The sequence below is a fragment of the Podarcis erhardii genome, assembly GCF_964252035.2.
Source record: "Podarcis erhardii genome assembly, chromosome: 4".
In the NCBI taxonomy this organism is placed as follows: Eukaryota; Metazoa; Chordata; class Lepidosauria; order Squamata; family Lacertidae; genus Podarcis; species Podarcis erhardii.
Window position 1 is genome coordinate 73,522,946 of NC_138508.1, and position 14,993 is coordinate 73,537,938.

A 14,993-nucleotide genomic window follows, 5' to 3' on the forward strand; every position below is an offset into this window, starting at 1 on the left:
TCTCAGCACAGTTGGCTCTGGCTGGCTTCAGGAGCTGCTCGCTGCCATGGCACCCACCATTTTGCCTCACCAGAAGTCCCCATATGATGTGTCTTGTGCCGTTGAACCAATCACACAACATTCATTCCCTGCTAATAAATCTACAACACTTAAAATATAAATCCAGGGACATTAAATGAAATCCGGGGACATTCCAGGGACGGATTTTGTCTGGGGATAGATTTGTAAATCCGGGGACTGTCCCCGGGAAATGGGGACATCTGGTAACCATACTTTAGAATTTCTTCCACCCCGTTTCTGCTTTCTTAGCCTAATCAATCAGGTTTTCATCCTATACATTCTATTAAAACAGCATTCACTTACGTTGTTTAGTTTGTTTGTCTGTGTGTACAACAAACCATGCTTGCAGTTGACCACTAGGCACAGGGATGCATGTGGGTGGGTATGGAGATCACACAGGGTCCCTGGACGTTTAATGGTCTATTGATCCCTGTGCCACCACTGTGCTCGCTTCCCCACTGCCACCAACTGTTACCCTCTGGTAAAACATTGAGTCCAGACAGTTGTTAAAAGTGAACCAAAAAGACAAGTTTATTTTACAAATATTAACAAGTTTATGGTTTCTCAGATAATATTCCTGACAGTATCTTAACTTTAGTTTCTTTATTGGCCTATATCTTCCTAATACCTTCTGACTGATTATCTCAACTGTTTGACTGACTCCTCTTAACAAATTTTCTCACTCTCTCACACCAGACTAGCCCAGCCCACAGACTTATCTTCTCTGTCTCTCCTAACTCCAGACTGTCTTCTCAACCATCCTAACTCTAACTCTCTCACTCCAAAAAACCCTCTGTGCTAAAACCTTATACACAATTAACTCTGCCCCTTGGGTTCCCGTTGGTTAGTCATTTTACAATTAGTTAACCCTTTCCTTATGAACCCAGTATGATGTCACACACCTAGGAGGGCAAACGCCACAGTGGGGAGTAATGACAGGCAGCGGCAATGCAGGGTATAACAAGGCCACAACTTTATTGGTAACGGGAACATTGGGGCATGGCATGACATAAGCACCTGTCTCCTCTATGCCTGGGCAGCCTGACTGCTGGTCCTGAGAGCCAGTGTGGTGTAGTGGTTAAGAGCGGTAGTCTTGTAATCTGGGGAACCGGGTTCGAGTCTCCGCTCCTCCACATGCAGCTGCTGGGTGACCTTGGGCTAGTCACACTTCTTTGAAGTCTCTCAGCCCCACTTACCTCACAGAGTGTTTGTTGTGGGGGAGGAAGGGAAAGGAGAATGTTAGCCGCTTTGAGACTCCTGAAGGGGAGTGAAAGGCGGGATATCAAATCCAAACTCTTCTTCTTCTTCTTCTTAATCTCCTTCCCAGCCTGCCTGCTGGGTAACCCATAGTAATTGCCAACAGGAGGTTCCCTCCACAACACAGACTGATCCGGTGGGTCCCACAGCAACTTGGATGTGTGGAATCTAGTCGCTGTTCCCCTGACTGGAGCTAGGGACTTGCTGTGCCCAGCAGCTAATATCCCTTATGATAATCCCTCTTAAGTTATGGATCCTACCAAATGCCTTCCCCTACTAAGTTGTGACAAGTATAACAGATACAAACTGAGGTGTTGGAAGGACTGAAGCTGCTGCGGTCCAAGCCAGGGGAAGTGTAGTTTTTTTTTTCTGGCTGGCATCCTGACCAGGAGCTTGCCAAAGGCCTCCATTAGTTCCCAGGGACATCATAGGTCTAAACCACAGCAAACTAGCTCCCTGTCACACTGGGGAGCAAGCTGGCCTCAGTGGCATAGGAAGGGGTGTGTGATGGGTGCAGGCTGCTCGTGGTGTCATCCTTGAGGAGGGGTGACAAAATGGCAAAAATATGAGTGTGTTGTTGTTTAAAAAGGGCTCACAAACCTTTTTTGGGCTCACAACAAACACCATGAAACATATCTGGCACTGTTCACTGCACTGCAAGGGCTGGTACTTTCCACGGGGCCTGCAGCATGCCCGAGCCACGCATCTCTCCTGGGAGTGACATGGTGGTTTGGGTGCCTGCAGGCTCCGCACTGCCTGAAATGGCAGTGTGGGGCTTGCGTCTGCCAACCGCCTCTCCGTCAGCCACCCTACAGCTGAGGGGGAAGCAGTGAAGAGGCTTTGTGCAGTGTGCCCTGCCCTGGCTTGCTCCACCCTCAGGTGCAGGGCATGTGCGCTGCCCCAGGCACCCAAGCAGCTAGCCACACCGTTGGCTGGCCTGCCATGAAAGAGTGGCAAACCAGAATCTCTCCTGTTGTTGAATCTCACCTGAAATGTAAGGGAGCTCTCCTATCTTCATGCAAGTGCTCAGTGCCACCTGTTTCCAAACACACTAGCCCCCCCCCCCCGAATCAGAAAACTGTGAAGTACAGCAGAAGATGGTGTCCAAAACTATGGCTTGGTTACCTAGCAGTGAGTCACAGAAGCCTTTTGGATAGGTTTGTGAGCAGGGGCACTGGGATACCTAAGAAACTCCATGGCTGAGTTGTTCAAGATATATTTCCAGTTCAGGTTCTTCAGAGGACTTATATTTGACACCCATAGTCACTTAGTAAAAAAGAAGCCTAATCTATGCAACTTTTAAGATCTGTGAGAACAGATTATAATTATCTCACTATTTGCAAATATTTCCTATAGTCATTTCCTCTAGATTTTCATTTTTGATACAAAGCTATTCAGTAGTAAAGATCAGTCCTAGAGAAGTACTGCTGTGGTTTATATTGGTAATAATTTGATCATACCCTATATTTCCAGGTATGGGGTTGAATGTTAAGTCCTCTGCTGCTGTTCTGCTCTGCATCCTCCTGCGGGTTTCTCAGTCATGGGCACCATGTAAGTTAAAATCTGACAAAATGAATTTTTAGCACAAATACCAGTATTAACAACTCAGTATTAACAACCATATAAGCCTGGCGTGCTCTGGTCCATGGGGTCACGAAGAGTCGGACATGACTAAACAACTAAACAACAATTAGCAACCATTCACTTTATTATGTACAAAATTTACAAAGAATAGAATGAAATTTAGAGCTAAATCAATTGTAAAGGTTTATTTGAACCAAGTCTTTGTGCCACTAAATGTCAGAGGCAAAATTCGTAATGTTCAGTATAAAGTAAGCTCAAACAGTATCGTATATGTTGCAACTTTGAGGACAGAACACAATAGTTATGCTATAGTTACGTAAGGTGAAGATCTCATTACAACTACAGAGATCTGTAACATGCAACAAAGATTTTTCTTTAAAAAATGTTAAATAAATTGTTTTCTTATTACTTGTTTTTGGGGTGGTTTTGCATTAAAAATTCTAAGCAGCATTACTTATGCTGCTTAAAAATTCTAAGCAGCCACAGGAATTTGTGTCTTTTGTTTTCTGGAAGTAGTTCAATAAATGTAATTTAATGTTATATCCATGGTCTGGTTATTCTTTTTTCTTTTAAATGAATTCTAGAGAAAAACAACAACCTACCATTTAAAAATCACGATTATGATGGGAAATAATGATCTGCTAGTTAATACTGTACAAAATTACATGGATTTCCTTCCCCCCCCCCATGCTTTTCATCTGCAGTGTGGGATTTTTTTGCCATTCTTCCTTTCACATTCAGTCTTATTATTCGCTTTGTTTTCAAGGTCTATACCCCATCAATCAATTTAATGGTTCTGAAGACGTCTTAGCAGGTAATGATACAAAAACAGAGCTCTCAAATATATTCCTCTTAATCTCCATGCTTCAGCAGAATAGGCTTCTCTTTGGTGTTGCCATTCTAGGACAACTCGCACTTGGACCTGAGCATTCATTCTAGCAAGGACAGGGAGGAATAATCTCTCAGCAGAAGATGCTTGGACATTCTTATTGTATTAAGCAATATCAACCTTGAGCTGTCAAATAATATTGTGTGAAAATGTTGCATCAATGGCACTAAATACCTTGGAAGTCCCTCAAGGCTAGAGAAAGAGGAGCATGGAAAGTGCAGTGCCAAATAGGAAGAAGAAGAAGAAGAAGAAGAGTTTGGATTTGATATCCCGCTTTATCACTACCCTACGGAGTCTCAAAGCGGCTAACAATCTCCTTTCCCTTCCTCCCCACAACAAACACTCTCTGAGGTGAGTGGGGCTGAGAGACTTCAGAGAAGTGTGACTGGCCCAAGGTCACCCAGCAGCTGCATGTGGAGGAGAGGGTAATCGAACCCTGTTCCCCAGATTACGAGTCTACCGCTCTTAACCACACTGGCTTTTTCTGCTGTGGTGGGAATGAAATAAAGCAAAGAGCTTTTGGCAAATTGTAATTACTATACCTAGTGAAGTACTTGACCCTTTTCCGGGTGGTCTAATGTATGCACGTTGTCCAGTATATGCACTTAAGCTTGCTTGGTTATTTTCTAGCCTTATACGATAAATCCAAGCCCAGAGTTTCTCCTTTTTAGTACTGAGAGGTGCAGCAGAAACATGTATATTTAGAAGATCTAACTTGAATGAGACTGATAGCCATTTATTTTGCAGATTATTTTAAACAATTACAACCCTTCATCTTTGCTAGATGGTTGCCCAGAATACGAAATACAGAACGTCAATGGTAAGAGGATGGAGATTTCATGGCATGCAAAAAAAAATTTTCCAGGCAGGAACATGACGATGTCTTATAAGTAAGTACTGGTAAACAGACTTTCTTTGCATTTCTAGGTTTGAATGGTGGGAATTTTCAAGCAAATTGTTCTTTAAATGCACCCCCCCATTTCCCTTTCCTTTCACTCCTTTTAATCCAAAGGAACTAAAGCATGAGATAGATAAGATTTTATATTTATATTCTGAACTCAAGCTGGTGAGAACATTGATCTGGCTTCCTTCTTATTGCACATATTCACTGTCCATTCCATATTGTTTGGAGGCCACAAATAGCTTTTCTGTTTGGTTGTTGGGAGAAAGCTGTATTCTCAACACTTTAAAAAACCTACAACCTATGGCCAATTCTCAATGTGACTGTTGGTTTCACTGGACTTTCTTGTAGCATGTGTGGCTCGGTGCAATATGCTCAAACCATCTTGCTCCGGTGAGCAACCTGGCCACTGAATTCTGCACCAGCTGAAGTTTCCGAACCGTCTCCAGAGGCACCCCTATATATAATGATTTCAGTAATCGAACCTTGAGGTTACCAGAGCATAGACAACAGTAGTTAGGCTATCCCTGTCCAGACAGGGGCATAGCTGGGCCACCAGCCAAAGCAGTTGGAAGGCACTCTGCACCACTGAGGCCACCTGAGCCTTGAGCAACAACAAAGGATCCAGGAGTGCCCCCAAGCTATGAAACTGCTCCTTGAGAGGAAGTGTAACCCCATCAACAGCAGGCAACCTCCCACCCATCCAGTCTAACAGTGCCTCAATCTTATCTGGATTGAGTTTCAGTTTGTTGGCTCTCATCCAGTCCATTACTGAGGTAAGACACTGGTCCAGCCCTTCCACTGCCTCACCTGCAGATGTAAAGGAGAAATAGAACTGAGTGTCATCAGTATACTGCTGACAACAAACTCCAAACCTCCAGATAACCCCACCCAGCGGTTTCATGTACAGTAGGTGTTAAACAATGTAGGGGATAAGATTGAGCCCTGCGGAACCCCACATTGAAAGTTCCATGGGCTGGTTCCATCCCCCAAGCAACAACTTCTGGGAATGACCATTCAAGTAGGACTGGAACCACCACAAAGTGGACAGTAACTCCAGAAGGATAGTCGGTGGTATCTAAAGCCACTGAGTGGAATATAGAGCCTCCAGACAGTGCAAAAAGTACAAGAATAAATGGGTGAGCTGCTGGACTATGACACACACAACACCCCTCTCTCCTGGCTGGTGGGGCTTTTCATGCTTTCTGGCAAGCTGCCCGTTGAAGCTGCAGAACCAGCAGAGTAAGGCTATCTTGGAACAGGCAAGACTTCTTGCAGTAACCTTCCTATTCACTCTTCTTGCTTTAGATGTCAGCACTGTCTTTTGATAACTTAGCGGCAGATGAGCCCTGTTACTATAGAAGACAAGCATCAATGTGCTGGCTGAACTCTCAGAATTGTAAATACCCAAAACAATAACTTTATTTATTTAAAACTGCAAACTGTTGTAGAGTGAAGCTGTTAATATTGAAGTGGTGGAAATTAAATAGATGGTCAAAACCAGTATAGTTGAAAATCATGTTGTCCCTACCCCAAAGGAACAACACGTGACTTGTAGTTGTCAAATCCTGTCAATTGCCTTCCTTTTTGGAAAAAGTGTTTCAAAGGAGGCCAACTAAACACTACTGCCTTCTATTATTAAAATAAAATAAAATAAAAGTATCTTACATTTCATGTAAGATGTAGAGTGCAGAGGGCTAGGCAAGGATTATCCCCTTTAAAGCATTTCCAAATATCCTGATTTTCAATGGAAAAGATTTTTGCCATCTTATTGAGTATGATTATTTCAATTGCAGGTTTGATGAACAAGAAGAGAAGCAGTGCATTGAATATTTGCATGACCAAGGATACAATAGTGGTTGTCTGTTTCCTACTGAAGGGAGATATCTGCACATTTACATTAGGAATCCAAATCAAACAGAGGAGGGTTACTTTGATGAACAAGAGAGCAGCAATTTGTGTAAGTTAACAACTATTACCACTCTGGCAGTAACCTTTTCAGGTGTGAGTGCCTCACTAGGATTACAAAAGAAAAAAAAGGGGAAGCAACAGCAATTTGACTTCTTCAAATTCTGCTTAGTAAATATCTGTGTAATTATTATTATTATTATTATTATTATTATTATTATTATTATTAATGGGACATGGGTGATGCTGTGGTCTAAATCACAGCCTCTTGGGCTTGCCGATCAGAAGGTCAGCTGTTCAAATCCCCGTGATGGGGTGAGCTCCCGATGCTCTGTCTCAGCTCCTGCCACCCTGGCAATTTGAAAGCATGCCAGTGAAAGTAAATAAATAGGTACTGCTGTGGCGGGAAAGTAATCGGAATTTCTGTGTGCTCTGGCTTCCATCATGGTGTTCCGTTGTGCCAGAAGTGGTTTAGTCATGCTGGCCACATAATCCAGAAAGCTGTCTGTGGACAAACGCCGGCTCCCTTGGCCTGAAAGTGAGATGAGTGCCGCAACCCCATAGTCACCTTTGACTGGACTTAACCATCCAGGGGTCCTTTACTACTTCTCCTTCTCCTTCTCCTTCTCCTTCTCCTTCTCCTTCTCCTTCTCCTTCTCCTTCTCCTATCCCCAATGCTGCCTAATTTCAATTTTTTACCATTTTTGATGCCATTTATATGCAGTAGTACCTTGTTTTTCATAGTACGGAGAGCTGTTCTGCTGTTTCTACCTTTCCACATCAATCTCTGTCTGGGAATTCAGTATTGTAGAGGATTCTGATTAATGTTCTAAGGCACACACTCAGTTAACACAGAATGCTTTGGAGTTTCACTGTGACAAATATGACTACCATATTGGAAAAAAAATCTATGAGGGGGGTCAAAGTGTCTTTCCAAGAACCTTGTGTTCTCTCACTCATCTTTTCAATGAGGGACTGCCTTTCATGCTTTCAAAGAACCCAGGAATCCCCAGGAATCAGTTTATAACTATCATATACAACAGCATTTGATTCTCGGTATGCAGTAGTTTTTTTGCTATCTGACTGCATTTAAAAGTGTTCTCGCCACATATTTAACCTTATATAGCATGCAACAACATGCCGTAGCAGTTATTAGTTGACTGATAGCTTATGTGATTTCGTATTTTGTTGTTATTTGAGCAGGCTTCAATCATGAGATGCTAACAAGTCCAATATGTTCAATTAAAACATTTTGTAGCTAGACTGTGTAATTGAGTGTATTAATTTTATCTTCACCAGTGAAGCCCAACCCACCTGAACACGTTACTTTCCAATGGGCAGATGACAAAGTAACTGTGCAGTGCAAGGGAGTTGACAAGGAACATTGTTTTCGCTTTGAACTTCAGTACAAAAGCCAACTTGACAAAGATTGGCAGGTGGGTAGATAAGTGCAGCTTTGCGTTGCAGAATGGAAACCTGGAAAGGGACTTTTTCTTTTGCAGTGCAGAAATAAATGTGGGTGTTTTTTGTTAGGAGTTTTCCACCACATCAACATAGTCTCGAATCAATGAATTTGAAACTCATCATCTTGGGTTGCCAGCAGCAAGAAAGAATGCCTTGAAGCCTGGCAAAGCTGAGATGTCCAGAATTGCAAATGGACCGCTGAGGCCCACATGTGGAAAGTGTTCTGATTATTGTGCAGATCAAATCTCCTGCATTTGCAGCTTGGAACTTATGCAAGACACAGGATGCAGGGAAAACAATTATCTGAGCAAGGATAGACTCTCCAATTTCCCCTATTTTCCAGGGACAGGCCCAGATTTACAGAAGCCATCACGGTTTCTGATTAGATCCTGGACACCCCTATTTTCACTGGAGAAATGTTGGAGGGTATGGAGTTATGTGACTCCTGATCCAATGAGATACAACCTTTAGAAGACATCTGAAGGCAGCCCTGTACAGTGGTACCTCGGGTTACATACGCTTCAGGTTACAGAGGCTTCAGGTTACAGACTCCGCTAACCCAGAAATAGTACCTTAAGAACTTTGCTTCAGGATGAGAACAGAAATCGTGCTCCGGCAGCACGGTGGCAGCAGGAGGCCCCATTAGCTAAAGTGGTGCTTCAGGTTAAGAACAGTTTCAGGTTAAGAATGGACCTCCAGAATGAATTAAGTACTTAACCCGAGGTACCACTGTATAGGGAAGTTTTTAAATGTTTAATGTTTTATTATGTTTTTATATCTGTTGGAAGCCACCCAGAGTGGCTGGGGCAACCCAGTCAGATGGGTGGGGTATAAATAACAAAAATTCTCATTGGAGAAATGTTGCCGGTTATGCAGTGACATCACAGTGTACTCTAAATTGATTGCCAGTGGACAGTTGCTCACATCCCCCTCATCTGTGTATTTTGACACACAGTCCCAATTATCTGAGTGGAACTTAATTTCACAAACTGTGTTTAAGGGTAGCTGTGTTTAGGCAACTAAAGATCTGATAATTCCTTGGGGACTTTATATGCAAGAAAGCTGGGGAAATCCCGTAGTTGCTACTTCATTGTTCTAATTCATATGTTGATTACTTCCTCATGGTGTACAAGCTTCTTTCTTTCAAAGCATTGCCAGAATAATGAACTAAGGGTTGTATCAAACTAAGTTTGTCATGTCCATTGATTTCAATGGGTCTACTCTGTGCAAGGCAAGCATAGGATATAACCCTGAGATAAGAAATGAGGGGAAAAATAAAGAACAAAATATGATACAAAGGGAGGTAAGATGAAAACCTAATGCTTTGTTCTTCAAAAACAGAAATGTGGAACTTGCAAGTGATCTACTGTATTGGATTTTAAAGAAACTCTCAGTAGTCTATGATTCAATATATATTGTTTAGAATTGTGGTGCAAACAATTCCGCTACAAGTGAGTTCTAAAGTCTGAAGAAACAACTCTTTTCCTAGTACTGATATTGGGCCCCAACCAAAATATTCCAAAAACTTGTTAGAATAGCCTAGAAAATATACAATGACTAAAATTATTAATGACTGATACTCTTGCTGTTCAGTCTAGGGACCAAGAATGTTGTGAGATTAAAGACCAAGGATTTGATCCAGCGAAATGCTATTCCTTTCGATTCAGGCTGAATCACAGTTGCAGTGTGTTTGCTTATTCCAGTGAATGGGGAGCAGAAACACATTGGAAAAATGGCAGCTCTGTAGGTAAAAATAAAATAAAATGCACTGCTACTGTAAATCCTCTTTCTGAAACTTCTATTTCTAGATAATGCTAACATGCAGACCTACTTCTTGTCATTTATTTAGTGTTCAGGGTATGCTGTCTTATATACAGGGTGCCCCCAGACTGCCACTCTTCTGCAGTACAGATTCAAGCACATATGTTTTAGGTTTGCACAATTAAAGTTTATTATTATTATTATTATTATTATTATTATTATTATTATTATTATTATTTTATTTAGACTCTGCATTCTGTCACCATAACACAACAAATCCAGTATTTTATTTGATTTTAAATTGTTTAAGAACCAACAAGTAACCCTACCCTGTCCTGCTGTCAAATCCCCCCACTCCCAAATTAGCAGTGATAACAAGGCAATGACAAAATCCCTTCAATGATTCTTTCCAGGCACTGAGGAGTCTGGGAAATGTAGTTCTCCACTGGAAAGTTGCCATCGCAGTATTCTGGGGGCTGGGAGCTTTTGCACAGACAACTCCAATGAAACCATGCCACTGTACTGCTACCTTACCATTTCAGGGTGCGTTTTGGGGAAGGGCGTCGGAAGTGGGGCACGCTTTAGGGCAGTTGGGAGAAAACTTTGATTCATCACATATTGTGGAACTACAATCCCCATCAACCCCAGTAAGCGACTATAAAAGTCAAGATCCAAACCGAGCAGAGTTCTCCCATAACGGTCCCAAGCCATATTTCCAAATGCTACAGCACTGAGGGTGATTAGTCAACACAGGGACCTGTTTTCAGTGACACCCCAGTGGCCCATTTCACAACTGGGAAACAGCAGAGAATTGGACATAGGACTTTAAATGAATTTCAGTTGATATTCTCTCCAGACAACATTTTGTTATAATATATTCCTTTAAAAGCATTCATTAGCAGGCATCAGCACATGTACATGACACCATATTTCCTATTCCAGTATAGTCACGCTTTCTGTTGGAACAAAGAAGGTTAGTTATATAAATGACAATATAAAGAGCTAAATGACAATATAAAGAGCTATTTTTTATTCACAAAGCAGAAAAATCTCATACCGGTATTCTTGTATTCTTTCATCCTAGCAGAAGGGTACTTCACTGGACAACACAAAATTCCACATTATTGTGAAATGTAGAAGCTTAAAAGAATGGTGGCCTAAAGATTAATAGTATATATTATTCCATTTTTTAATAATTGCTTTTCGAAAGTAAGAGTTGGCCAAAATATGCTTTAAAGAAACTGATGTTTCTTTTTTTAAAATATACTGGAAAACACTTTGAACTTTTTTTCTTTTTGTCATTCCTCAAAGATTCCTGTGATATAGATGTCTCTGAACCCAAATCAATTACAGTAATCCCTTTGACTTTGGTGATGGCTGGCGTCCTGGTAATATTTGCCCTTCTGTTGTGCGTTTGCAGATGGGAAAGGTAAATGCTGCTTTGTGCACTCACAAACCCTTGATCAAAATGATCAAAATGACAGAACAATATTTGTGGCGGGAAGGCCTACACATTTCAGGGATCTAATGGGTACAGTGTGCATTTTGAGAAAGGATGAACTGCACCTATCCATTGGATCTTGGCTGGTGGAGATAAGGATGATCAAGGTGTGGCAGATAGACCTTCAGCAGTTTACTCCCCCCCCCCCCGGGAATTTTACTCCCATGTTACAGATTATGGGATGGAATGTTTGGAATTTGCTATATACAGTATATGATGTGGGTCTTCCAGGTTTATAATTTTGAAAATAGTAGAGAACGAATGCATGGGATCTGAGTCAGAGTGAGGCCAACTATGTCTTCAGGATTTACTGTGTAAATCCTTACCGGAGAAGCTGTGTGAAGTTTTTTGTGTGTAGGTAAGAATGAACAGATTGGATGGGCAGGAGCTGAGCCTGAAGGCAAAGAAAGGGTGGAATGCTAGAGAAGATTCAAAGGAAGCCCTCTGGCCAACAAGTAACATAATAGTCACAAGGTGGTACAGGAAGTTTATGTAAAGTTTTCTAGCCAATCAGAATATGAAGTGGCTTCCCTTCATTCATCCTGGATAAAATTAAGGATTGGGCTCATAAAAGAATGCATGAGGAGCTTCGTGAAACCATCTTGGCTAGCCCCACCACCAATAGTTGGAGAAGGCATGCCTCCACACTTTGGCCAATGTGTGAAGGGGTTTTGTGTGAATACTGATGTGTGTGCTTAGAGTCCTTTCACATGCCAGCTGGTCGGGGCATTGCATGTGTTGGGGGAGAGATGGATAGTTAAACTTTATTCGCATTAGCCAACGGCCATAGCAACATAAAACAAGCAATATATACAAATAAAAAAGACAGCAATGGGTAAAGAGGGCAATCAAATGACCAAGATTATCGTTCAGATAGTGGCCCTTAATCTCATTGCACCCTCGATAAACCTAGCAACCTTTGCTGTTGTCTGATCATTTTGATCTGATAAAAGAAAGAACAATGTGGCCTCAGTTGGGCGGCCTGGGATGGTAAGTAAGAGTGGGGTAATGATTTCATTCCTCAGATAAAGGGGACAGGACAGGAGAACATGAGCCACTGTTTCCTGTTGGGGGAGAGGCAAGCAATCCCTGGCATCTCCAGGTAGGTATGAGAGACTTCCCATCCAGAACCCTGGAGAGCGACTAACATTTGGTATGAATAATTTTGAGCTAGTTGGCTCAAAGGCCTGACCCGGATTAAGGTAGCTAAGTATAGTCCTAAGTGTAACCACCCTTGCACATCTTTTTAACATGCTGTATGGGTGCGTGTATCTAAAATTCCTCTTTTTAGAACTGCATTTGCAGTGGGTGTAACTTTTAGCTGTCCATTCTTCCTTGGCAAGGAATCAGTGCTCTCTCTGTGCTCTGGAGAAACACAACAGACTCTGTTTATCATAATAAATGGACACTTTACTAGTAAGAAAATATTACGGAGTATGATGATTTTGTGATGGAGCCATATGATCAGATTGTGGTGGATTCATATATGCAGGGTCCAAAATCCTGTTCACTTTCAAAGATGTTTGTCCTGGTCATGATGAGGGGGAGTGAAATCCTGAACTTTTGGGTCAAGTTTGTCCCCAACCTGACTTTAAGTGTAAGGGAAGTTGCATGCCTGGTTCTATGAAATCCCTTTAAATGAACTAGGCTCTGATTTTAAGCTCTGAGCCTGGTATATTGTCTTTCATCAGCTGAAAAGTGCCATTCTCCATCCCATTTGCTATATGTGCAATTAATTTTTAGAATAAACTATTTTCCCTTCTTTGTTTTTAAGGACCCTTAAAATTATCTGGGACATAAAATGTCTGTTTCTGCTTTTATTTAAATACTGAAGATCCTATATTTAATGTCTACTTTTCGAACACAGCATTTCTTTTTCTTTTATGGTTTTTTATTGTAATCATTTAAATTATTTCTTTTTTTTTTACAGAATTAGGAAGATCCTAATGCCTGCTGTACCAGACCCCAAACATCTATATTCTGATTTATTCAGCGATCATAATGGGAACTTTCAGGTAGAGCATCATATTTTTTCCAGGTTTCTTTCCCTTGTATTCTGATTTTCTTTTTCTCAAACTTAGTTTGATCCCTCTGAAATATGCATGCATTCTTGTGTTCCCAGCTGCACATTTAGTGATTTTTAATACCCCAGAGAATATGTGACTATTGAGAGGAAAGCAAATCTAGAATCATGGTTTTATCTTGCTGCAACAAAGGACTCACATCTTTATTAAGCCTAATAAAGCAATTACCAATTACAAAAAAACACTGGGTCAATATTTTTCAAGGAAGTCTAAAATACTTTACAGATGTTGCAGTTAAAGATTTATTTTTTTACAAGATTTTGTACTTAACTTTATAAATTGCAAAAAAAGAAGTAAATATTACAAATGTGTAAAGCCACAGAAACTTTAAATATATTTAGAGAGGTTGTAAAAAAAACTGTTTTGGATTGAGGTGATAAAAATTGAGAAGATTTCAGGACATAAATTAAGTACAGACCCCATAGTCATACTAGGAAAATTAAATGTTGTTAGAAAAGTTATAGGAAAATGGTAAGACATTGGTACCCAAATACTGGAATAGAAAACCGCATCTTGAAAGGAAGAAAAAAATGACATCTGGTGTAGAATTTTAATACACAAAGTATAATATTATAAGAAACTGTAATGAAGACTTCAGACTATTGTAGTCAGCCCTCTGGCTTGTGTTAATGAACTGTAAGTTGGTTTTACATCAGTTGAGTTTATCTAGTAGGAAGAATTTCTGCTTAAGCAAATGATGATATCCACATTTTTAAAGGAATGGATTAGCAAGACAGAAAATGTGCTGGTTCAAACAAAGATAAAATATGATGATGATGAAGAAGAAGAATGTGCATTTGAAGAGGAAGAAGGAAAAGATTTCCAGGGAGCCAAAGTATAAGCCAGAGGTAACATTCTTGAAATCTGCACAGTTCCCTCAAAAAGGAGAAGAAAGAACTTCAGGACCCAGGTTTACATGCAGTTTGCTGCTCATATGAAGGGCTCGTTCACAATGTCACTGTTTGTCCAATGGTAGAGAGGGCTTATGGTGCCCCTTCTCTGTACTATCTCGGCACCTCCTCTGATTGAATGTATGAACTAGGGCACAGAATATGTTCAGGGCATCATTGTTTTCTCAATATTGTTGCATGCCACCCTAGTCTCCAAATGTTGTGAGACTCTAGGGGTTCCAGGTGCTTACTCAGGGTTCTGTTTCCTCAAAACCGAAGACTGTTGTTTCTTTAGGATATATTGTTTATTTACACATATGTACAACCTGAAGCTACAATGGAAGGACTCATAGCATTAGCACCTCAAGAGGGTCCTGCTACTCCCATCGCCATAGCCTTGGATTCAAGCAGAGATCAGGCATGGCTCTGTCGCTCTGGCTTCCCAGCCCTTGCTTCCAGTTTAAAGCTCACATAGTTCAATCTCTAACTGTTTTTCTTTCTAACTAACAGACAGTTGTGGGAGGTGGGAGGCACCCATGTGTACCGTAATGGTCCGTACTTAGGGGGCCAGTACATCATGAGGAAGCTAGTCTGGCTATTCCAGGAATTGAATCCATGCCAGATCCAGGAATTGGAAGGGGGCTCGGGTATACAGCCTACCTCCCACAAATGCATAACACTTTGTTCCCCCTCC

The 14,993-nt window shown here is 41.2% G+C and overlaps 1 protein-coding gene across 2 annotated transcripts in view; it reads left to right on the forward strand.

The window, feature by feature from the left end:
* The window catches only part of CRLF2 (cytokine receptor like factor 2), a 51,465-nt gene that overhangs the window by 35,116 nt on the left and 1,356 nt on the right, over positions 1-14,993 (forward strand). The window contains exons 2-10 of one of the 2 annotated variants that reach the window (XM_081858757.1): positions 2,791-2,868; positions 3,668-3,715; positions 4,575-4,680; positions 6,488-6,651; positions 7,899-8,035; positions 9,657-9,810; positions 11,136-11,253; positions 13,256-13,340; positions 14,128-14,257. In XM_081858757.1, the coding sequence (XP_081714883.1) occupies positions 2,793-2,868; positions 3,668-3,715; positions 4,575-4,680; positions 6,488-6,651; positions 7,899-8,035; positions 9,657-9,810; positions 11,136-11,253; positions 13,256-13,340; positions 14,128-14,250 (1,011 nt within the window). In that variant the 5' untranslated portion in view covers positions 2,791-2,792 and the 3' untranslated portion in view covers positions 14,251-14,257. The remainder of the gene's footprint in view (positions 1-2,790; positions 2,869-3,667; positions 3,716-4,574; positions 4,681-6,487; positions 6,652-7,898; positions 8,036-9,656; positions 9,811-11,135; positions 11,254-13,255; positions 13,341-14,127; positions 14,258-14,993) is intronic. The other variant, XM_081858758.1, reaches the window with a different exon arrangement.